At 44.0% G+C, this 25,921-nt stretch overlaps 1 protein-coding gene and 1 pseudogene across 5 annotated transcripts in view; one reads left to right on the forward strand and one right to left on the reverse strand.

Moving 5' to 3' along the window:
* Positions 1 to 25,921, reverse strand: part of TRAPPC9 (trafficking protein particle complex 9) — a 701,893-nt gene that overhangs the window by 651,089 nt on the left and 24,883 nt on the right. For 3 of the 4 annotated variants that reach the window (XM_032246663.1, XM_032246652.1, XM_032246671.1), the window contains 3 exons: positions 24,607 to 24,752; positions 20,547 to 20,675; positions 7,861 to 7,887 (listed from right to left, as the gene is read on the reverse strand). In XM_032246663.1, coding sequence (XP_032102554.1) covers positions 7,861 to 7,887; positions 20,547 to 20,675; positions 24,607 to 24,752 — 302 coding nt within the window. The remainder of the gene's footprint in view (positions 1 to 7,860; positions 7,888 to 20,546; positions 20,676 to 24,606; positions 24,753 to 25,921) is intronic. The other variant, XM_032246659.1, reaches the window with a different exon arrangement.
* LOC116529157 lies at positions 2,375 to 4,454 on the forward strand (annotated as a pseudogene). Its single transcript, XR_004259413.1, has one exon. The product of XR_004259413.1 is annotated as an X-ray repair cross-complementing protein 6 pseudogene (transcript).

The following is a 25,921-nucleotide window of genomic DNA, read 5'->3' on the forward strand; positions in this document are numbered from 1 at the left end:
GGAATTCTGTATATAAGACAGGATAAACTCAGTCCAAAGTGTACTAGCCACAGTGATTTTTTTTTTTTTTTTTTTTTTTTTTTTGGAGATGGGGTATCATTCTGTCACCCAGACTAGAGTGCAGGGACACGATCTTGGCTCACTGCAATCTCCACCTCCCAGACTCAAGTGACTCTCCTGCCTCAGCGCACAGCATCACACCCAGCTAATTTTTGTATTTTTAGTAGAGACTGGGTTTCACCATGTTGGCCAGGCTGGTCTCAAACTCCTGACCTCAAATGATCCACCCGCCTCGGCCTCCCAAAGTGCTGGGATGACATGCATCAGCCACCCCACCCAGCCAATTTTTTAAACAGAATTCTAAAGTTAGACTATTGTTGAAAAGCTGCCAAATGCTCTGAAAGACAGAAATACATGCATGAACACACATATATATATAAAGTCTACCCCCAGCCGCGCATAAATGCTAGCTTATTTTTGTTTACTCATGGACACTAATTACTTTAATGGAGGCAGAATATTTTAATTATGACAGGTAACAATATTACGCAACTTGTCAAATCTAGTTAATGAATTTACTCTGTTGTGTAACCTATATAATACATCTATAATATATCTAAAAGTAGTGAAAATGCCTTTGTATGTTTTCTGGAAGTCTTTTCTAAATTCCAGGCTTTTTTAATACATCTGAGAGGTATTTCTACAATTTTTCCCTTGTGAAACTAACAACAGATACTGTTGTAAGAATTCTATCATTGTACACAGTGACTGAAGAGTGCCATGCTCTAGCTAATCCGCTGGACAATGAGGCACTATGCCAGACACTGCTTGAGTGAAGAACAGGGAAAAAAGAAACAACCCTACTCTGGAAGGGTTTACAATCTGTGTCAACACTGGGGATTGTCTCCTTTAGCTAATGACCTGGAATCAATCAAATACAGTCTCTGAGCTTTCTGTAGTCATGACGCTACTTTTATTTAGTGTGATGTCCAGAAGGGGATTAAATGACTTTGTCATGTCAACTAGTAACGATCATCACTGCAGAGTAAGCAATGCAGAAATTAACTGATAGCAATAATTCTACCTACATCAGACCAAAAATAAACCTATGCTCAACTCTGCAAGGTGAATGAAGAGATGAGGTCCCTCGTGACCAAAAAAAATGGTCAAGAAATCAAATGAGCAAAGAATTTCCAATAAATGATTCCCTATAGAAAGCAATAGAGTGCGGTGGTTAAGAGGATAAATCCTGGGTCCAACTCAGGGTCTGAACGCCACAACACCACTTACTAGCAATGATCCTTGGCGAGTCACTGAACCTTCCTGCACCTCAGTTTACCCATCTATAGACTAGGGATGACAACAGTGCAGATTCAGTTGCTTTAGTGGAAAGTTTATATAGAGCACCTTAAGTCGTAGATACGACATTAAAAGCACAGCAACAAAGAAAACCATAAACTGGATTTCATCCACATTTAAAACTGGTATGCTTCAAAGGACACCATAATAGAGAAAATAAAAAGATAACACACAGAATGAAAGACAAACTTTGGTAATCATGTATCAGATAAAAGGCCCTTATAGAGAATAAATTTAAAAACTGTTACTGGCAAGGTGCAGTGGCTCATACCTGTAATCCCAGCACCTGGGGAGGCCGAGGTAGGCAGATCACCTGAGGTCAGGAGTTCGAGACCACCCTGGCCAACATGGTGAAACCCCATTTCTACAAAAAATACAAAAAGTTAGCCAGGCACGGTGGCAGGCACCTGCAGTCTCATCTACTTGGGAGGTTGAGGCAGGAGAACTGCTTGAATCAAGGAGGCAGAGATTGCAGTGAGCCAAGACCACACCATTGCACTCCAGCCTGGGCAACAAGAACGAAACTCCATCTCAAATGAATAAATAAATAAAGCATATGTCTACACAAATGCTTATAACATCATTATTCATAATAACCAAAAGGTACAAAAGATACAAACATCCATCAACTGATGGAATGGAAAAATAACATGTGGCCCATATATGCAATGGAATATTATTCTGCAAGAAGAAAAAGCAATGCATACTGACACAATGCAATATGGATGAACCTCAAAACATTACAATAAGTGAAAAGAGGCCAGTCACAAAAGACAATATACCATTATATATATGATGCCATTTACATGAAATGTCCAGAATAGGCAAATAATAGAGAAAGTAGCTTAGCAGCTGCTTGGAGTTCAGGGAAGGATGTAAGCAATGGAGAGCGACGGCCTCCTCTCGGGGTTATAAGAATGTCCTAAGACTGACTGTGGTGAGGGTGACTCTGTAAATACACAAAAATGACTGCATTTTACCATTTAAACAGGTAAGTTGTATTAAAACTAGCTTGTTGTTCTGTCCCAGTTGGTCGCTTCCCTGCGCCAAAGCAAGCAGTAGCCAACATGTCAGGGTGGGAGTCCCATTACAAAACTGAAGGCGATGAAGAAGCAGAAGAACAAGAAGAGGAGAACCTTGAAGGAAGTGGAGACTACAAATATTCAGGAAGAGATAGTTTTATTTTTTTGGTTGATGCCTCCAGGGCTATGTTTGAATCTCAAAGTGAAGATGAGTTGACTCTCGACATGAGCATGCAGTGTATCCAAAGTGTGTACATCAGTAAGATCGTAAGCAGTGATCGAGATCTCTTGGCAGTGGTGTTCTAAGGTACCGAGAAAGACAAAAATTCAGTGAATTTTAAAAATATTTACGTCTTAGAGGAGTTGGATAATCCAGGTGCAAAACGAATTCTAGAGCTTGACCAGTTTAAGGGGTAGCAGGGACAAAAACGTTTCCAAGAGCTGATGGGCCATTGATCTGACTACTCACTCAGTGAAGTGCTGTGGGTCTGTGGCAACTCTTTAGTGATGTCCAGTTTAAGATGAGTCATAAGAGGACCATGCTTTTCACCAATGAAGACAACCCCCACGGCAATGACAGTGCCAAAGCCAGCGAGGCCAGGACCAAAGCCAGTGACCTCCCAGATACAGGCATCTCCCTTGACTTGATGCACCTGCAGAAACCTGGGGGCTTTGACATATCCTTGTTCTACAGAGATATTATCAGCATAGCAGAGGATGAGGACCTCAGGGTTCACTTTGAGGAATCCAGCAACCTAGAAGACCTGTTGTGGAAGGTTCGCGCCAAGGAGACCAGGAAGTGAGCACTTAGCAGATTAAAGTTCAACAAAGATATAGTGATCTCTGTTGGCATTTATAACCTGGTCCAGAAGGCTCTCAGGCCTTCTCCAATAAAACTCTATCGGGAAACAAACGAACCAGTGAAAACCAAGGCCCAGACATTTAACACAAGCACAGGCGGTTTGCTTCTGCCTAGCGGTACCAAGAGGTCACAGATCTATGGGAGTCGTCAGATTGTACTGGAGGAAGGGGAAACAGAAGAGCTAAAATGATTTGATGATCCAGGTTTGATGCTCAGGGGCTTCAAGCCCTTGGTAATGTTGAATAAGCGCCATTACTTGAGACCCTCCCTGTTCGTGTACCCAGAGGAGTCGCTGGTGATTGGGAGCTCAACCCTGTTCAGTGCTCTGCTCATCAAGTGTCTGGAGAAGGAGGCTGCAGCATTGTGCAGATATACACCCCGGAGGAACATCCCCCCTTATTTTGTGGCTTTGGTGCCACAGGATGAGGAGTTGGATGACCAGAAAATTCAGGTCACTCCTCCAGGCTTTCAGCTGGTCTTTTTACCATTTGCTGATGATAAAAGGAAGATGCCCTTTACTGAAAAAATCATGGCAACTCCAGAGCAGGTGGACAAGATGAAGGCTATTGTTGAGAAGGAAGTGACAGCTTTGAGAAGCCCGTGCTGCAGCAGCACTTCAGGAACCTGGAGGCCTTGGCCTTGGATTTGATGGAGCCTGAACAAGCAGTGGACCTGACATTACCCAAGGTTAGAGCAATGAATAAAAGACTGGGATCCCTGGTGGATGAATTTAAGGAGCTTGTTTACCCACCAGATTACAATCCTGAAGGGAAACTTACCAAGAGAAAACACGATAATGAAGGTTCCAGAAGCAAAAGGCCCGAGGTGGAGTATTCAGAAGAAGAGCTGAAGACCCACATCAGCAAGGGCACGCTGGGCAAGTTCACTGTGCCCGTGCTGAAAGAGGCTTGCCAGGCATACGGGCTGAAGAGTGGGCTGAAAAGCAGGAGCTGCTGGAAGCCCTCACCAAGCACTTCCAGGACTGACCGGAGGCCGCGCACCCAGCCGTCCTTCCACAGTGTGGCCAGGCTGCCTGGCCTTGTTCTCAGCCAGTTCAAATGTGTTTCTCCTGAGCTAGAAAGAGTCTACCCGACAGAAGTCGAGGGACTTTATGTTTTTGAGGCTTTCTATTGCCGTGGTGATGGTGTAGCCCTCCCACTTTGCTGTTCCTTACTTTACTGCCTGAATAAAGAGCCCTAAGTTTGTACTAGGAAAAAAAAAAAAAAACTAGTTTTTTTTTTTAAAAAGCGCCTTAGAACAGTGTCTCTCACATAATAAGTGCAAATTGTTCATTTTTATTACAGGAGGAAGAAACTCTCCTCAACATGAAAATGGAGAAAGCAACTACATGTCAACTAAAATTATCCAAAAGATCATTGTATGTAAAGTAGTTGCTGAATGTACATGAAATGTTTAGAAATAGAAAAAAAAAAAAAGAGAGAGACCAGAAACGGTGGCTGATGCTTGTAATCACTTTGGGAGGCAAAGGCGGGAGGATCGCTTGAGGCCAAGGCCAGCCTGGTCAACACAGAGAGACCTCATCTTTATTTAAAAATTAAAAAATTCAGCCAGGTGTGGTGGCTCACGCCTGTAATCTTAGCACTTCAGGACGCTGAGGCGGGTAGATCATGAGGTCAAGAAATCAAGACCATCTTGGCCAACATGGTGAAACTCCCATCTCTACTAAAAATACAAAAAAATTAGCTGGGTATGGTGGTGTGCACCTGTAGTCCCAGCTACTTGGGAAGCTGAAGTAGGAGAGCCACTTGAACCAGGAGGTGGAGGTTGCAGTGAGCCAAGATCATGCCACTGCACTCCAGCCTGGTGACAGAGCAAGACTCTGTCTCAAAAAGAAAATAATATTAATTTAAAAATTAGCTAGGCATGGTGGCACACACCTGTAGTCCCAGCTACTCCAGAGGCTGAGGTGTGAGGATTGCTTGAGTCCAGGAGTTGAAGGGTGCAGTGAGCTAGGATCGTGCCTGTGAATAGCCACCGCACTCTAGCCTCAGTGGCAAAGTAAGACCCTGTCTTAAAAAAAAAAAAAAAAGAGAGAGAGAAAAGAAAGGAAAGAAATAACAAGAAAAAAAGAGTTTTAAGAAGCATTCCATTTTAAAACTGCAGATAAAGAACACAAAGGCCAAACTGCTAGAAATGCGGGGTGGGGGGAAGCTTAGTTCTTGGGATGAGAGATGGAGGAGCCCTGAACACCGTGAAACTCTTCTGGTTTTGGAAACAATGGTGGGGAAAGCAGGTAGGAAAAGAATTCTCCGACAGCTTGCTTCAAACATTATGTCCATTTAAAACTCAAAAATAAAGTGAAAGTGATGCAATTCTGTGATAGCTTCATGTGAATGGGTTTTCCAGGAGCTGAACAATTTTATAACCCCTGAGAGGGTGTTAGCTATTTGGACAGAGAGGCTGTGGAGAATCAAACTGCACTGCTCCTAGGAGCTGGGAAGATTCCCTACCAGCGCAGTCACGGCTAACACATTTGAAAGGGTTTAGAAAGGACCAACGCTTGAAAGACAGATATGATTTCAGTAGGCGAGTCAGTCCTGATGCAGAAGTCCCCGCTAGCAGAGGCCAGAAGGCATTAGCGGGAACTGGGGTGGCCTGAAGGCAGGAACCAGAATGTGGGACTGGGACGCATCTCATTCTCTTCACTCCCTCTCCCACGGGTAAAGAGAAGTCAGATCCACACGTCTCTCATTTGGAACCATTACAGAGGATGTGCTCACACACCAAACACTGGTTTCTGGGTCCTTCTTGGCAGTTTTCACCGCTACATCAGGATCTGGATGCACCCTCGAATAGCAAAGCCCCACAGAAGCTCCCCACCTTCCTCCCAGCACTCCACACTCAGTTCCATCCCTACACAACCTTACCTTGAAAGCTTCAGAAATCTTTTTAAAATGCCTTATCTCGACAAACGACTGATTTTTCTTATAGCTTTAAGCTACTTCTACATAGTGTATACATCTAATTCTCCTACAACTCATGTGACTGACACACTGGAATTCAGTTTTTGTTTTGTTTTGAGACGAAGTCTTGCTCTTGTCACCCAGGCTAGAGTGCAATGGCGCAATCTCAGCTCACTGCAACCTCCGTCTCCCGGGTTCAAATGATTCTCCTGCTTCAGCCTCCCAGGTAGCTGGGATTACAGGCACCTGCCAGCATGCCTGGCTAATTTTTGTATTTTTTTAGTAGAGACGGAGTTTCACCATGTTGGCCAAGCTGGTCTTGAACTCCTGACCTTGTGATCCGCCCACCTCGGCCTCTCAAAGTGCTGGGATTACAGGTGTGAGCCACCGTGACTGACTTAGAATTCAGTATTTTATAGCAGGCAACACCAGCCAGGCTGCGGCTCAGCAATTCGTATCAGTCAAACACCAGTACATTGAACAGCTATTTAATTTGTCATCAGTGTTGGCGGGGCTTTCAGCTCCTCGGTGGCATAAGGCATTGCCCCCAAATGTTTTCTCATCAGCAACTCGGGTATCCTGAAAACAAACCAAGCATCTGTTGTCCTTCCTCTTTTTTTTTTTTTTTTGTTTGTTTGTTTGTTTGTTTTTTGTTTTTTAAAGACAAGCTTTCACCATGTTGGTCAGGCTGGTCTTGAACTCCTGACCCCAGACGATCCGCCCGCCTTGGCCTCCAAAGTGCTTGGATTACAGGCATGAGCCACCACACCCGGCATCTGTTGTCCTTTCTCTACACATTCAACAAACCCCATCAGGAAGCTTAGCCACCAGCCTAAAGAAAGGAGTGGATGCAAACGTTAAAACCAACGTCTGGGGCCAGGCATGGTGGCTCACGCCTGTAATCTAAGCACTTTGGAGGCCAAGGCGGGCGGATCGCCTGAGGTTGGGAGTTCAAGACCAGCCTGACCAACATGGTGACACCGTGTCTTAAAAAAAAAAAAAACCAACGTCTGCAAACCAGAGGCTGCTTTGTTTCAGAGCCAAGAGGAGACGACAGCGAACGTGTTATCACAGAGCCTGTGTGAGCGCAGCCGTCTGAGCTCCATTCTAGGCTGATTTCATTTTGTATTATTTACCCTGTCATTTTTTCTCACTAAGTCAGAAAATAATAGAGCTCATCATGAAACAATTAAGCCCTATAATAAAAGAGATTTTTGCCGTATTAATTACAGGAGATATTACGAGGGGAAAGAAAAACCTGCCTCTGTAGAAAATACAAGATTTCCTGCCCTGCTAAGAACACACAGACGAAATGCAGTAGAGAATTCAAACTCACGTGGAAGGGGGGAGCACAAGCCACAAATCACAGCAAAGTCATGATTACAAATGAACCCAAAATTAACAGGACAAACATGCTCAATGCATTCAGAGAATTAAAGGCACAATTCTCAAATCATTCACTTAGCCATGCTAGAGGAAGAAGCCTCCTCTCCAACAGACAACATAAAGCAACGGGGTGCCCATCAAGCAAGGACCAAACAATCGTAAGGCTTTTAACAGTTCTGATTTAAAGTGACTTAAATCAGAATGTTCCAAAGATCATCGTCCAGAAATTTTAGCCATTCATTCACATCGCCATGAAACAAGCACTTAAAAAAATAACCAAAAGAAACTAAACACATAGATGATGTACCTGGGTCAATGAGAACTTCCTGTGCCCCTGGAAGAAAGAACAGATGATGGTATTTTATTTGGAAAACAAAACTGCTTTTAAAAATAACTACTAAAACACATTTCATAATTCAAATAGCCTTCACAACAATCTGAGAAACTGGTAACTGATCAGAAAAGCAATTCCAAGAAACAATGTGTTACAAGTTTAGTGCCTTTTTGCTTCAGACAGAAAAAGAGAAAAGAAAAGCTACTATTACTCATACCCTGAACAAATTGTTAAGTGCCTCCTCACCTCTCTCCCTTCCCACTTTCTATGTTCATGCTCCCACCTCTTCTTTTTTTTTTTTTTTTTTTTGAGAAAGGAGTCTTGCTCTGTTGCCCAGCCTGGAGTGCGGCGATTCTCCTGCCTCAGCCTCCTGAGTAGCTGGGATTACAGGCATGTGCCACCATGACCAGCTAATTTTTTTTTTTTTTTTCAGTAGAGATGAAGTTTCACCATGTTGGCCAGGCTGTTCTTAAACTCCTGACCTCAGGCAATCCGCCCACCTCAGCCTCCCAAAGTGCTGCGATTACAGGCGTGAGCCACCGCGCCCAGCCTCCCAGCTCTTCTTAAACAAGCTCTATGGAATTTTTCACAACCCCCCTAAAATATTAATAACCCTCTCTCTCTCTCTCTCTCTCTCTCTCTCTCTCTCTCTGTCACACACACACACACACACACACACACACACACAATTACTGGACACTTCAAGTTAAAGATTTCTAACTTTTAGAAGCTTGCTTTGTAGTTAGTTTAAAATACAAAACCATTTTCATTACTACAAAGAAAATTTGAAAGCCTTGGTCGTCTGCTAAACTATAAAAATATCTGCGTGATCCAATTAAACTTCTCTATAGACCGTAATTTCCCATCATGGCAAAACACACCCCAAGAGGTACTGGTTCCAAGAGTCATGTTTATCATTAGCTATTTTCATTTCTAAACATGTTAAGAAGATTCAAAAAGGTGTGTCTCAATAATATATTCTTATGGAAATAGCACATTTATTCAATTGTCTACACAGAGACAAGGCCCCATGATTACGGTGGTATTTTAGAGTTATTTTGTATATACCCATCTCTGCTTGTAAATGCAGACTAAAAATTACTGCAATCTTGAAGCCACCATTAAAATAAAAAACAGGTGTTTTCCATTGAGTAACACCTTTATGCCAAGCACGATGCTTGACAAATACCATATATGACCTTCACAGCAACCCTACAAAATAAACAGATATTAACCCTCACTGCATATGGCGAGACTGAAACCCAGAGGAGACAAGGGAAGCCCGCCATCACACACACCATGACACCAGGTCCCAGGTCTGCACTGAGCAGACACAAAGCTGCACGGAACCCTGAGGAAGTCTGGATTTCCAGATAATCCTACAAACATTCTGTTCTCTGAAGAACCTGGTCAAATATAGTATACTTCACCATGTCTTTTAAATAGGGGATATGAATGAAACTTCTGATGCCTCAGAGTCATTGTCACAATCATCAGTCATTTGATTATTAGTATCATCAGCCTCTAGTGGACTGATGTCACATTAACCAAACTCATAAGAGACTGATGTAGGAAAGCTGGAGGTTTAACTACTAATGTAATAGGAGACACAAAATTATCAATCAGACCAAAATATCAGGCAGGATTCAACAATCAGCACATTTTCTCTTCAAGGCCAAATCACAGGCAGGAGGTAAGCAGAAAGCAACTCCACACGTCTCATTCGGGACCCTTGCAGAGGATGCCCTCACATACCAAATGCTGGTTTCCAGGCCCTTTCCTAGTGGTTCTCACCTGTGCAGCAGGATCCTAACACCTGAATAGCAAAGCCCCACACAATCGCCCCTGCCTGTAAAATGAAGAGAGGGGGCCAGTGCTTCAGTTTGTTCCTGTTCTAAGATTAGCTTCTGTGAGCCTCTGTCTTTTCTTTATATTTAGGGGCATTAAAGTGTTCAGATCGGGTACTGAATGCCACTCCCTTCCCTGAAGCAGAATTCAGTAGTTGTATTTTGTTGAAATACAAATCAAGTTCATCTAGAAAACTCCATTTTCTCTGAGCAGGAGTTTTCTAGATGAATCTGATGGACCAAAGTTCTGTTACAAGGAGAGACCCGCTGCCTACACAAATGATTAATGCAAACTGCAGTGCACACTCTGTGGCCAGTGGCCAGGACACAACTGCCACTGCTGCATCACGCTCTCTGTCCCACCCTTTCCATGCTGGCCAAACCCTGACTGATGTATAGGTGTACACATGGAACTATAGATATGCTGACACCTCTAAACACCTGAAGCCAGTCTACTGGGGCTCAGTGAGACTGCCAGGATGTCTTGTTTGAGATGGAGTCTCGCTTTGTCGCCCAGGCTGAAGTGCAGTGGTGCCATCTCAGCTCAATGCAACCTCCGCCTCCCAGGTTCAAGCAGTTCTTCTGCCTCAGCCTCCCAAGTAGCTGGGACTACAAGTGACCACTACCATGTCCAGCTAATTTTTTTTTTTTTTTGCATTTTTAGCAGAGATAGGGTTTCACCATATTAGCCAGGCTGTCTCGAAGTCCTGACCTCGTAATCTGCTCACCTTGGCCTCCCAAAGTGCTGGGATTACAGGTACGAGCCACCACACCGGCCTACTAGCTCCATAACCTTGGTCAAGTTCCTTAACCTCTCAATGCCTCAGTTTCCATGTCTGTAACCACCTTATCTGGTTGTTGTGAAAATTAAAGGGTTAAACTGGTTTATGTAAAATGTGTGTAGAGGCAGAGGCAGGTGGATCGCTTGAGGTCAAGAGTTTGAGACCAGCCTGGCCAACATGGTTGAACTCCGTCTCCACTAAAAATACAAAAATTTGCTGGGTATGGTGGTAGGCACCTGTAATCCCAGCTACTCAGGAAGCTGAGGCATGAGAATCACCTGAGCCCAGGAGGCAGAGGCTGCAGGGAGCCGAGATCTCACCATTGCACTCCAGCCTGGGTGACAGAGCGACTCCATCTCCAAAAAATAAAAATAAGGGCCAAGCACAGTGGCTCATGCCTGTAATCCCAGCACTTTGGGAGGCTGAGGCCGGTGGATGATGAGATCAGGAGATTGAGACCATCCTGGCCAACATGGTAAAATCACATCTCTACTAAAAATACATAAAAACAAAAAAATTAGCCGGGCATGGTGGCATGCGCCTGTAGTCCCAGCTACTAAGGAGGCTGAGGCAGGGGAATCACTTGAACCAGGAGGCAAAGGTTGCAGTGAGCAGAGATCACATCACTGCACTTCAGTCTGGCAACAGAGTGAGACTCTGTCTCAAAAATAAATGCATAAATAAATAAATAATAAAAATAAAAATAAATAAAATATGTGTAGCACATTTTAAGTATTCAACAAATGTTACCAGCCTGGTATGGTGGGTCATGCCTGTAATTCCAGCTCTTTGGGAGGCCAAGGTAGGCAGATCATTTGAGGTCAGGATGATCTCAAACACCTGAGAACAGCCTGGGCAACACGGTGAAACCCCGTCTCTACTAAAAATACAAAAAATTAGCCGGGTGTGGTGGCAGGCTCCTGTAATCCATGCTACTTGGGAGGCTGAATCGGGAGAATCACTTGAACCTGGGAGGCGGAGGTTGCAGTGAGCTGAGATCGTGCCACTACACTCCAGCTGTGGTGACAGAGTGAGACCTTGTCCTCTCGTCCAAAAAAAATGAAAATGTTATCTGTGACAGTGATTTTACAAATCTCCCTTCTAATCACCCTTTGTACTTCCTTGCTAGTCTAAATCGCAAAGGCTATCTTTCTCTGTTAACAAGAGAAAAACTGTTACCCCTGACCTGTTTAAACTGAGGGGAAAGAGAGCACTTGCTCCCGGTCCTCTGGTTTCCATAATAAAGGCTTTGTCCTAAGCAACACACACCTCTTGCCTACCCCATTCCTCCCCCACCCAAGTGAGGTGAGTTGTGAGATGAGTGAGTTTGGAACACAAGCTGAGCACGTGAACTCCTCTTTCACTCTTGGGTGCTACCCTTGGCAAGTGTACAGGATACTGTGCTCCGCCATGCCTATGTCTGACAGGGGGGAGTCCCTCAAAGGAAGGCCCGCTGTGGCCTGCAGCCACCAGATCTTGGATACAGTAGTACGATGCCCATTTTTATACATCGTTCAAGTTCATGGAAAATCTGGGGTTGTTTTTTGTTTTTTTTTGAGACAAGGTCTTGCTCTGTTGCCCAGGCTGGAGTGCAGTGGCGAGATCTCAGCTCACTGCAACCTCTGCCTCCTGGGCTCAAGCGATCCTCCCACCTCAGCCTCTTGAGCAGCTGGGACTATAGGCATGCGCCACCATACCTGGCTAATTTTTTGTGTGTTTTTTATAGAGACAGGATTTCACCATGTTGCCCAGGCTGGTCTCAGACACCTGGGCTCAAGCGATCCACCAGCTGTGGCCTCCCAAAGTGCTAGGATTACAGGTGTGACCCACCTCGCCCGGCAGTGAATGTGGTTTCATCACTAATAAGGATGACATTTTGATTCTCTACCTGCTTACTCTTGTCCCATCTCTTAATTGGTTGTTGAAGACAACAGGAGTGCTGGGCCAGGCTCAGTGGCTCACACCTGTAATCCCAACACTTTGGGAGGCCGAGGCAGGTGGATCACAAGGTCAGGAGTTCGAGACCAGCCTGGCCAACATGGTTGAACTCCATCTCTACTAAAAATACAAAAATCTGCTGGGTGTGGTGGTAGGCACATGTAATCCCAGCTACTCGGGAGGTTGAGGCAGGAGAATTGCTTGAACCCAGGAGGTAGAGGTTGCAGTGAGCCGAGATCACACCACTGCACACCAGCCTGGGTAATACAGCAAGACTCAGTCTCCAAAAAAAAAAAAAAAAAAAAAGAAAACAGGAGTGTTATTATTGGGCCCCTTTAAGCCCCAACATTTATTATTCCACAATAATAAATGTGGCTTAGGTAGGGTCAAGATGCCTGTATAACAGCCATGTCTCTAACCCTGCAGCTAAATTACAGGTATAAGAACTACTGACTCCTCAAATATTTCCTTCATTTCCTAATTGAGTCTTTCTTCATGAAAACATTTTTCTTATTCCAATGCCTTAGTAATTTCCAAATGCTATAAAATGACTTCATATAAAGCAATAGCTAACAGTCATGAGATATTTTATAAGATGACCACGATGCTAAATATTTTGCACACATTCTAATTCTCACAATTCTACAAATCAGAAAGTAGCAGCCCCCACTCATAGATGCGGGGGAAGGGGGCACCTGAGAAAGAACTGTGGCACCTGCATTCAAACACAAGCCAGCTGAACTAGGCTTTCCATGATACCACAATACCACCCACTAGCAAACACACAAAAGCAGTTCCGATACTCAGGGAGTTCAAGACTCTTTCCAGCTTTAAGGTGCTCCAGATGGTTTCTATCGCTTTTATAAATCATGGCTGACTGGTTTCTAACACTGGAAGAAAAGTCCAATTTCACCACTGTCCACACTGCATGTCTGAAATTTTCATGCTGAAATGACATAATAAAAATAAGATAACTAGAATACTTTTCCAGGTATACAAATATAATGGGCATAGTGCTATTCAGAAGCATTAAACAACAACAACAAAATTCAAATGAAGGAAGCCTTGTTTAAGTCTTCTTTCACAAACAGGAAAATTAGGACATGAAAAAAATATATATAGGTACAACAGCGCCACCTATGGCCAGAAAGGTCTTTCCAGGTTGCTGGGGAAAAAAAAAGGTAACAAATGTAATTGTTGTCATAAGAAATGATCAACGGGGATTTTTAAAATACGATGCTCAGAGACCATAACTAAAAGCTTAGCTAGCACATACTGAAATCTGCTTCGAGGAAGGGAACAGTATTCAGCATTTAATCTGAAAACTTTTAACACCACTAAATGTAAACAGACGACAAAGGCTCACAGAAACTAATCTTAAAAGGAAGAAAACTCGGGCATCTGGGCCACTCTCTTTATTTTACAGGTAGTGATGTTGATATCCAGAGAATTCGTTCTTCTAGCCATCAGCAGCAAAGCTTCCTCCTAGTCCTTGTATTTTGCACTATACCAAAAGCCACCTTAATCTATACCAATCCTATAATCATAAAAGTCACATCTGTATATTTCAATCAGTAAATAACCTAAGAGTCTTACAAAAAAAAATACTTCCCAAAGAACTTGCAACTATTAATCATACAATTTTGTTGAAACACAAACACATTTATTTACATATTGCAACAGCATAATCAGCCAAGCACAGTGGCTCACACCTGTAATCTCAGCACTTTGGGAGGCCAAGGAGAGTGGAGCTCAAGAGTTCAAGACTAGCCTGGCCGACATGGTGAAACCCCATCTCTACAAAAATTAGCTGGGCATGGTGGCACACACTTGTATTCCTGTTACTCAGGAGGCTGAGGCACAGGAATCACTTGAGCCCCGGAAGCAGAGGTTACAGTGAGCCAAGATTGTGCCGCTGCATTCCAGCCTAGGCAGCAGAGCAAGACTCTGTCTCAAAACAAAACAATCTATTCAACAATGTCCCCTTGTATTCACTCTATAAAAGAAAGTGACTGATGTCAAATCAACATTTTTTTTTCCATCTATTAAGGATACAGAAAAAAAAACAAAATTTTCTCAATCACAAAAAAGCTCAAGACAGGAGAATAGGGTCTAGAGGCAAGGAACCTAAGGCTGTTCCACGCCAACTTCCTAGAGCTAAATTGAAAGGAAAGCCCTAACTTTCCACAACTAAGTGACAAAGAGACAACAGGCTGCTCCCTTTGACCATTTCTGCACGGCAGATGGGAAACTGGCGGGGCCAAGTCTCTGTTTGCATAGAAATATAACTTTGTCTAGTTTTCATTTGCATAGAGCCATAACTTTGTAACTTCACCTTAGCCTCTGATCGTTTTTTTTTTAAAGACAGGTTCTCACTATGTTGCCCAAGCTGGCCTTGCACCCTGGGCCCAAACATCCTCTGGTCTCAGCCTCCCCAGTGGCCAGTGGTGCAAGCTGCTGAACCTGGCTTTGACCCACCGGCTAATTTTCATGGAGCCCCTTTTGGGTGCTTTGTACCCATGGTATCTAACTCTCACAACCATACAAAGTATATAGCATTATACTAATTTCACACATGAGGAAATAGATTTAGACCATAAAGAACAAGGCTGACAAGTCCAAAGTCCCACAAAACTTACATATCATCATCAACAAAGAAAAGAGTACATATTTCTATTTTCTGTCAAAATTCACTAACTTAATCTTCTCTTCCATTCTAAAGAGTACACTGAAGTCAGGCACAGTGGTGCATGCCTGTGGTCCCACTACTGGAGAGGCTGAGGCAAGGGGACTGCTTGAGTCCAGGAGTCCAAGTCCAGCCTAAACATACCATAGACATGTGTCTCAAAAAAAAAAAAAAAAAAAAAAAAAGACTGCCTAACACCAATTCAATATAACAGTTTCCCTTAGCCAGCATCACTAGAGAAAAACAAGCAGTAGGTCATTAGCAATGGTTGTATTTTTAAAACCACTTCTATTTTGCACTATAATCATTTTTTTCTCTTTAATTTTATTTCTTTTTTCTTTTTCCTCGTTAACACACCTGACACATAATTATTTTTAATGTGTTGTTTCTCATGCTTAGAAAGAAAATTAAAATCTTACCTTTTTAGGTTGTTAGCAGAGAATAAAACATTTGTGACGAGGCACAATTATAACCTATGCCACTCTCATATTCTTACAATGTTTCTTCTTTTAAGGCCTAGTCAGGCTTAGACCACTAAAATCCAACATTTATGAACTCACAGAGTTTCAGGCAGCCAGTCAAGGGGAGGCTGATTCAAGGAGCCCTTAAGAATACACACTCTGTAATCACATCAACCCAGGTTCAAATCCCAACTCTGCCACTCACCACTGAGGGATGTGGAGCAAGTTACCCAGCCTCAGTCCCCTTACCTGCAAAATGGAGGCACTAGTCCCTACCTTCAAATGCCTGTGGTGAGGTAAAACTTAGGTGAAGCGTTTAGCACATCCACTGGCCTACAATAGGTACTGAATAATGTACAGCTATTTTGATAATGATGGCAGTACAAAAGGTAGAAATGACCAGAAAGAAATATTTACAAGTCCATGATAAGTACTTCCTTTTGGATTAATTACAAAATGTCCTATTAAGTTTTAAAATAAGTTTAGTCCATTAATTATAGACTTACAGATTAATATGCAAGTCTCCAGATTAAGATTTAGTGGTCCCAATCTTTGAAATACTGTGAAAGTGAAGTTTAAAACAAAATTAAAACAAAAGGAGAATTAAAGCAAAAAGAGGTAGAAACTATAGAACTGTATTTTAAACTAAGATAACTCAGCCAGGTGCGGTGGCTCAAGCCTGTAATCCCAGCACATTGGGAGGCTGAGGCAGATGGATCACCTGGGGACAGGATTTCGAGACCAGCCTGGCCAACATGGTGTATTCCCGTCTCTACTAAAAATACAAAAAAGCATCCCAGCTGTAATCCCAGCTACTGGGGCGGCTGAGGCAGAAGAACTGCTTGAACCGGGAGGCTGAGGTTGCAGTGAGCTAAGATTGCGCCACTGCACTCCAGCCTGGGGCAACAGGAGCAAAACCTGGACTCAAAAAAAAAAAAAAAAAAAGAAAGGAAGAACACTGAGGCAAAAAGACACTAAACAACTTGCTCAGGTTACAGTGATATTGACTGACATCAGCATTTTTGCTGTTTTGCTACTGAAACAACAGGGGAGGATGTTAAATCATCAGGTTGGTCTTCATCTCAAACAGATGCCACAGACTCCTGATGTGAGACGAGGCTGCCACTGCAAACCTGGATACTCATCTCAAGATTAATATCCAAGATGAGATGGCATATCTGTTCCTGAGATCATGTCCATTAACAGATCTGGATACTGTATTGCTTTGAAGGTAGTCAAATCATTGCCACGCTTCTTAAATTTTTTTTTTTTTTTTTGAGACAGGGTCTCACTTTGTCATTGAGGCCGGGGTATAGTGGCACAATCACAGCTCACTACTTCAACCTCCTGGGCTCAAGCAATCCTCCCACCTCAGCCTCCTGAGTAGTTGGGACTACAGGCACACACTACCACGCCCAGCTAATTTTTGTATTTTTAGTAGACAGGGTTCACCATGTTGGCCAGGATGGTCTCGATCTCCTGACCTTGTGATCCGCCTGCCTCGGCTTCCCAAAGTGCTGGGATTACAGGCATGCACCATCACGCCTGGCTAATTTTTATATTTTCAATAGAGACGGGGTTTCACCATGTTGGCCAGGCTGGTCTCAAACTCCTGACCTCAAGTGATCCTCCCACCATGGCCTCCCAAACTGCTGGGATCACAGGCATGAGCCACCATGCCCAACCTACCAAGTTTCTAAATGACAGTCCCATTGCCCTTTCTCCTCTCATGTAAGTGTCACTGTCACCAGATATTCTTCCCCACAGACTGTCTTCAACAGAAAAAAGTTCCCAAGTTTTTTACTCTATGCAAATCTAAATAAAGACATTTCTCTACTACAGACACAGCAGTGTTTCAATGTCTTTAAATTTTATTTGCCTATAATTAGGAAAGGGAAGAAATGAAATGTGACCCTAAAAGTTTCTAGTCTTACCCACCACATCAGTGAAACAGTCTCAACACATTTACAGCTCTTCAAACCACAATTTAAAAAAATAAAATACAGGAAAAAAAAAAAAAAAAAAAAAACATCTAAACACCTCCAATGAAAGGCACTCTTAGGCCAGGTGTGGTGGATCACACCTGTAATACCAGCACTTTGGGAGGCCGAGGCAGGTGGATCACCTGAGGTCAAGGGTTTGAAACCAGTCCGGCCTACAAGGTGAGACCTTGTCTCTACAAAAAATACAAGAATTAGCTGGGTGTGGTAGCAGGTGCCTATAATCCCAGCTACTACGGAGGCTAACGCAGGAGAATTGCTTGAATCCGGGAGGCAGAGGTTGCAGTGAGGCGAGATTGTGCCATTGCATTGCAGCATGGGCAACAGAGCAAAAGTCCATCTCAGAGACAGAGGGAGAGAGGGAGAGAGAGAGGGTGGGAGGGAGGGAAAGGGAGAGAGCGAGAGAGAGAAAGAGAGAGAGAGGGTGGGAGGGAGGGAAAGCGGGAGACAGGGAGAGAGAGGGAGAGAGAGAGGGTGGGAGGGAGAGAAAGAGGGAGACAGGGAGAGAGAGAGAGAGAGAGAGAGAGAGGAAGGGAGGGAGAGAGGTGGAGAGGGAGACAGAGAGGGTGGGAGGGAGAGAAAGAGGGAGACAGAGAGAGAGAGAGGAAGGGAGGGAAAGAGGGGGAGAGGGAGACAGAGAGGGTGGGAGGGAGGAAGAGAGAGAGGGTGGGAGGGAGGGAGAGAGAGAGAGGAAGGGAGGGAGGGAGGGAAAGAGGGAGACAGGGAGAGAGAGAGTGGAAGGGAGGGAAAGAGGGAGAGAGGGACAGAGAGAGGGTGGGAGGGAGGGAAAGACGGATAGAGGGAGAGTCGGAGAGGGGGAGAGAGAGAGAGAGAGGGAGGGAGGGAGGGAAAGGGAAGGAAAGGAAGAGAAAGAGGAAGGAAGGAAGGAAGGAAGGTGGGAAAAAGAAAAAGGGAGGGAGGGAAAGAGGAAAGAGAGACAGGAAGGAGGGACGGAGGGAAAGGGAAGGAAAGGGAGAGAGAGAGAAAGAAAGAAAGGGGGTAAGGAGGGAGGGAGGGAAAGGGAAAAGGAAGGAAAGGAAGACAGAGCGAGAAAGAAAGAGGAAGGAAGGGAATATGGAGGAAGGAAGGAAGGAAAAACAGAGAGAGAGAAGGAGAGAGAGAGAAAGAAAGGAAGGCAGCCAGGCACTCCTAGGAGCAGAAGACTTTTTTTTTTTTTAGACAAAGTCTCACTCTGTCGCCAGACTGGAGTGCAGTGGCGCGATCTCAGCTCACCGCCTCCTGGTTTCATGCAATTCTCCTGCCTCAGCCTCCTGGGTAGCTGGGATTAGAGGCATAAGTCCACCAGGCCCAGCTAATTTTTGTATTTTTAGTAGACACAGGGTTTCACCATGTTGGCCAGGCTGATCTCAAACTCCTGACCTCAATCCGCCTGCCTCAGCCTCCCAAAGTGCTGGGATTACAGGCATGAGCCACCTCGCCCACCCCAGAAAACTTTATTTTAAAGAGAAAATTAAACCTGCTTTCACCATTCTGGGTGTGTTGGAGATGTTAGCACTTGGCTGCTGACTAGAGAAAACAGTGAAACTTCAACCACTGCTATCTCATGCCGGAGACAGCGATTATGATCACAAGGAGTAAATACAGTTGGTGAACACAACGGGGGTGCATCCGAGTCAGGTCACAGCCAGGAAGCAAGCAGCAGGGACCTGCCTGTTTAAACTTCAGGCTTGGGACAGCACCCTCAGCCTGCCTCACTTTCCTCTTCAATAACTGAGATGTCACCAAGAGGAATGTCCCACTAAAGAATGATAAAATTATCTTCAAGAATCATTACAGTTCATCTAAGCAAATCTACACAGAGGGCGTGCGGCTTCAGACCGTGTGGCTACAGTCACTAGCCCATGAAGGCAGTCTCTGCATTCTCTGCTGATGACAGGCGATGATCCAATTCATGGAAAAAAAAAATGCAGCACATTTCCCCATCCAATACACATTAACTAATTTTTTTGGTCTTTGAAGGGAAAAATATACAAAAATCTCATGGACCAAAAAAATAAAAATAAAATAAACATTCCTGGTAGTTTTCTGTATGGCCTGGAGCTCTGCATTATTTGGTACAATCTTTGTGAGCTCTGCAACGTGATGACTAAATCCTGAGCCATTAAAGGCAGGTTCATTCTTCAAGGACCAAAACGTTCATGTTCATTCAGCATTCGTGCATCTGCTCCGCCCAGGAAATGTTTTCACTTTTTTTTTTTTTTTTTTTTTTGAGACGGAGTTTCGCTCTTGTTGCCCAGGCTGGAGTGCAGTGGCGCGATCTCGGCTCACCGCAACCTCCGCCTCCTGGGTTCAGGCAATTCTCCTGCCTCAGCCTCCTGAGTAGCTGGGATTACAGGCATGCGCCACCATGCCCAGCTGATTTTTTGTATTTTTAGTAGAGACGGGGTTTCACTATGTTGACCAGGATGGTCTCGATCTCTTGACCTCGTGATCCACCCGCCTGGGCCTTCCAAAGTGCTGGGATTACAGGTGTGAGCCACCGCGCCCGGCCCACTCTTCATTTTCTTATGCTACCAAGCATAAGCAAATCAAACAACTCATTCAGAGAACTTCATCAGCCAGTAAAATAAGAAATCACTCCCAGGCCCTGAATCAGCTGTTAAAATTGACCTCTAGGACTAGCTTCCCCTAATACATAAAATTATAAAAAAGACTTAGACACAGAACCTCAAGTCCATTCTACCAGGAAATTTTATGCAAGTATTCCAGAAATCAACCAATCATTCTAACCCATTAGTGGTATTCAATAAGATTGATAAGTATTCAGTAAAATCAGAACAAAATGTCTCACACAAGATTTCTGACTCAACAGATTTTACAGTTTATTTAAACATTAGTGCTAACTCAAAGAAAAAAGTAATAAATGAGTCTGCTTTCTTTAAAGACTGCAAATGAACAGAGGCTGGGGAAAGGGCAGAGCTCACCTGGCCGGTGTCTGTTGGCTGCTTCTGCAGGAAGTGTGCTGCCCTGGAACCTCCGAGCTCCACTCTTACCGCCAGTTCCACCAGGATAGTGATAGATGACAGAAGCTGAACACAATCCTTCCAGGGCAGCTAGGCATTAAGAAAACAAAAGCCAAAAACCAGCAGCATTAGTTAAGTCAGTGGCCCATCATTAGTTCAAACTGCAGTGGCCAAGAGTAATTTCAACAGGTGGATTATTTGGAAATGCCCATTTTTCTCCCACAACAAAGATCAAACCTAAAGATCACTAGTTTTTTGCAAATGGGAACTTGCCATGGTCTTTCCCATGCCCACGTCAAGGCAGGCAACACAGAACACTCTCACCACACTCAAGGTTTCCCTGCAGGGCTGAGTGCACATGTGAAACAGGCCAGCCTCTGCATTCATTCATTCAAGTGGCCAGCCCTCCTACACAGACCATGTGGCAGACTGCCCCAGGTTTTGGAGCTACAGAAATGTATAACAGAAAGTGCCCTGGATTGAAAATATTTCAAAGTAATAGCACCAAAGCGAGACCAGAATGCCTTTCCAGACCATACACCCCAGAGGCACCTGCTCCTTTGGGACTGTAGACCTACCTCTCCCTCAAAGGCAACTGTATCAACTCACTACACAGCCACTTCTCTCACGGCAGTGACAACCTAATAATCTTGAGCTATGCCACAGGCCTTGTAAGGTGTCTCTACCATCTTTATCCATTAATTCAGTGGTCCTTCAACTTTTGGTCTAAAAACACCTTGATGCTCTTAGAAATTACTTAGGATCACAAAGAGCTTTTTCTGTGATGTGGGTCACACTGTAGACATTTACAATATTGGAAACTAAAACTGAGAAAATGATTTATGTATTAATTCCTTTTAAAATAGGCCTGGCGTGGTGGCTCACACGCCAGTAATCACTGCACTTTGGGAAGCTGAGGCGGGTGGATCACTTGAGGTCAGGAGTTCAAGACCAGCCTGGCCAATATGGTGAAACCCCGAGTCTACTCAAAATACAAAAATTAGCCAGGTTTGATAGCGCACACTTGCAGCCCCAGCTACTTGGGAGCCTGAGGCAAGAAAATCGCTTGAAACTGGGAAGTGGAAGTTGCAGTGAGCGGAGATCACGCCATTGCACGACAGAGCAAGACTCTGTCTCAAAAAAATTAAAAAATTAAATAATAAGTTTGTCATGCATTAACATTTTTATGAAAAATAATTATTTTCCAAAACAAAAATAAAATACTGGAGGAATGGCATTATACATGTTGACACATTCCTTTAATGTCAGAGTTAATACAAGTCAGCTGGATCTTCTATCTGCTTCTACATTCAGTCAGCTGTGATGTCAGGCATAAGTAGCTTCTGGAAAGCTCCACTGTCTACTTTTGAGAGGCCATGGAAGTGTGTGTGCCATGGAAGAGGCCCAGGGCACACAGTACCATCCCTCTCCATGGACTCTTCAGGAGCCCTCCGGACCCAGTCCAGCGCGGCATGAGGAAGGCATATGGGCAGTCCCAGACTTTCTGAAGAAGCTCCTGCTGCACAGGCCCTAGTCTCAGAGTGCGCTGGGAGATGCACTTACTCTCCAATTGACACAACAAGGAGAACTTAGGGAGACAGCACTCTCTCAAGAAAACCAAGTAAAACTCACTCTTTCTCATCCCTCTTAATCCTTTATCTGCTTCTCTTTTCTTTTTATCCCTAATTCTTACTCCCTTTCGTTCCCCACTTTTATTTCTCTAGCCTCTTTAAAAAACTAAATTTGGGCTAGGCACAGTGGCTCACACCTGTAATGCCAGCACTTTGGGAGGCCGACGCAGGTGGATCACGAGGTCAGGAGTTCGGGACCAGCCTGGCCAAGATGCTGAAACCCCATCTCTACTAAAACTACAAAAATTAGCCAGGTGCGGTGGCGGCGCCTATAATCCCAGCTACTTGGTGAATCACTTGAACCCAGGAGGTTGCAGTGAGCTGAGATCTCGCCACTGCACTCTAGCCTGGGCAACAGAGCAAGACACCATCTCAAAAAAAAAAAAAAAACTAAATTTAAGTCAATTTTAAGTTTTGTTTTTGTTTTTTCTTAAAAGACAAAGTCTTGGCCGAGTGCGGTGGCTCACTCCTGTAATCCTAGCAGTTTGGGAGGCCGAGGTAGGTGGATCACCTGAGGTCAGGAGTTCAAGACCAGCCTGGCCATCATGGTGAAACCCCATCTTTTAAAAAAAAGAAAAAAAAAAAAAAAAAAGACAAAGTCTCACTCTTGCTCAGGACGGAGTGCGGTGGCGTGATGATGGCTCACTGTAGCCTTGACCTGCTGGGCTCAAGCCATCCTCCTGCCTCAGCCTCACAAGCAGCTGGGACTACAGGCACAGACCACCACACTCAGCTAATGTCTCTTAATTTTTTTTTTTGTATAAGTGAGGTCTCCCTATGTTGCTCAGGCTGGTTTCTACCCAGCTAATGTTTTTTATTTTTTTTTTCTTTTTCTTTTCTTTTTTTTAAATGAGGTGAACTGAGGTTTTTTAATTTTTTTTATTTTTTTTTTATTTTTTGGTAGAAGTGTTGGGATTACAGATGTGAGCCACCATACCTGGCCATTTAAAGTATTTCTTATATTTGGCTGGGCACAGTGGCTCATGCCTGTAATCCCAGCACTTTGGGAGGCCAAGGCAGGCAGATCACCTGGGGTCAGGAGTTCAAGAGCAGCCCAGCCGACATGGTAAAACCCCGTCTCTACTAAAAATACAAAAATTAGCCAGGCATGGTAGTGCACGCCTGTATTCCCAGCTACTCAGAAGACTGAGGCAGGAGAATCACTTGAACCCAGGAGGCAGAGGTCGCAGTGAGCCAAGATCACGCCACTGCACTCCAGCCTGGATGACAGAGAGAGACTCCATCCCAAAAAAAGAAAGAATTTCTTACATTTAATGTATTCTACAGCACCTCATTAAACCTCTGTTATAGAACTCACCTCATGACTTCATTCCGACTTGTATTCTCATAAGTGGCTGACAGGTGTCCTTGCTATACTGTTAACTTCAACAAAAGAACCCTGTTTCATTTCTTCTTCACACATCGTTCATTTAACAAGCATTTAGAGAACATTGCAACCTGTCAGGCAGTGGATACAGCCGGTCCAGACCTCCCAGGCCCACCTCCAGGAGACGCAGTCCCCAAGGGAAGACCACACACAGACCTCCAATTCCAGCACAAAGGGTCAGCAACAGGTCAGACACAGTGCCTGCTCAGTCGACTGCCCAGGGGGATCAGAGCCGGCTGTTCTTTGAAGTATGTTTTCCTCCTGCCCTTTTTTTAATTTTTAATATTGACACAGAGTTCACATACCATATACTTCACCCACTTAAATAATTCAGCAGTTTTTGGAATATTCATAACTGCAACCATCACCACTATCTGATTCTGGAACACGCTCCTCACCCCAAAAAGAAACCTCATGCCCATTAACAGCCACTTCCCAGCCCCTAAAACCTTCTACGGATTTGCCTATAGATTTGCTTCTATAGATGTGCCTATTCTAGCCACTTCATATAAACAGAATCACAACAATCTGTGGCCTTTTCTGTCTGGCTTCTTTCACTTAGCAGAGTTGTCAAGATTCACCCATGCTGCACTGGTGTCACAATTTCCTTCTTTTTCATGACTGAATGATATTCCGCTGTATTCCCATACTGCATTTTGTTTATCCATTCATCATGTGACACATGGAAGAGGTTTTGAGGGATGAGCCTATGAGGTGGAGATCATGGGAACGGCATCCAAAGCAGAGGGCAAGGTGCGCTAAGAACAGAGGAAGCGGGACAGCGTGGGCAGGGTGTTCTTCAGAGGACGCACAGCAGGACGGGCGGAGGGCAGCAGATACGGCAGGGAAGCACCCCAGGCCACTGCTCATGGCAACCAGCAAAGGCTGGCTGCTTTTCCTCCCTCATCCCTCCTTTTTGGGGACTTCCTTTTTCAGTTTCCTCTCATTTCAAGTAACGGTTGAAACAATTACACATCAGATCGCCTTCATCAGCTTATCTTACCTCCAAGCCACAGAAAGTCATTGACAGAGCGGAGCAGCTCCACCGACATGTGGTAATGCACCAGCGAGTCCTGCAGCATCCCCGCCTGCAGGCACAGGTCTCCCACGTGCTTCCGCATTCGGCCTTGGCACCGCTTCTTGTAATGTCTACAAAGTAAATGAAAGTGTGTCATTATTACTGTACCACTCCCACCCAAAAGGCACTCTGACTAAGCACTATGCAATTCTCTCACTACTAAAATTGCTAAGAAGGCAACTGTAAGCTCTCTAATTTAAAGCCAGCAGTAATCATTGCTATTTATGTGAGCTGGAGTGATCTTGACTTCAAAAATGTTCTGCCAAGAGATTTTTTTTAAAGATGACAGGTAGACAGACTTCTACCACGTATTTCACGTAGACAATGTTAGAGCCGGATTTTTCTTTTAGATTTTCCAGTTGTAACATTAGCATAAGGAAGTTTATGTTTCAGCTTTTTAAAAAAATCAATTCTCTTCCCCTTCTTAATATCATACCTATTATTATTTTATAAAGAGAAATCCTCTTATTAGCCAACCATTTGGCCTCAGCAAACAAGATGTTTATCTTCACTATTTCAGAGCAAGCTTTAGGAATGCTTTCAGAGGGCAGGGCCTGGGTGCTCACTAATAGCTCTTTAAACACTGGCAAGGAAATGCTATTAAATAATGCAAAGGCTTCGAGTCCCTATCCACTCAGAAACCAAAGAGACTGTACCAAAATCTTCCTTTTATCATTTTTAAATACTTCTTTAAATATTATATTTCTTAAGATAGATGATTTTTTAAAAGAAAAACTGCAACTGGATTAAACTTTCCCTCAAGAAAGCAATCTTATCAAGAATAAAACTCCTCTGGAAACCCAGAAGATGTAAAGTTTCTAAGTAAATGAAAGTTATTGAAATGAAAGTAAATGAAAGACAGATCTCAAAATAATATTAAATCCGATCATGTCTAACTCTAACAAGTTCAACAAACTCTTTGTTACTCTGAAATTTAGCTTTCCCATTCTGAATACGTTTTGAACAAAGATCATGATGTGAGGCAGACTCAAGAGAGAAGAAACGCTAGCCTTCATTTGTCTCCTTCCTGGCCACAAGGCAGTGTCAGGTGGGCCCCTGCTAACAGACCCTCCCCATAAAAAAATGCAGCATCTGAGCTGCTCCACCCACCGAAACAGCAGTCACCTCAGCAGCCTCCACTAGTCTCTGACTCCCCATTCTGCACCCCCTCTCCCCTCATTGCTTCTACACACGCAGTCAGAGCGTCCTTCCCAAAGCACCAATCAGTCTGTGTCCTCCC

This window comes from Sapajus apella, unplaced genomic scaffold (assembly GCF_009761245.1).
Source record: "Sapajus apella isolate SASKATOON/1434 unplaced genomic scaffold, GSC_monkey_1.0 scaffold3, whole genome shotgun sequence".
Lineage (NCBI taxonomy): Eukaryota > Metazoa > Chordata > Mammalia > Primates > Cebidae > Sapajus > Sapajus apella.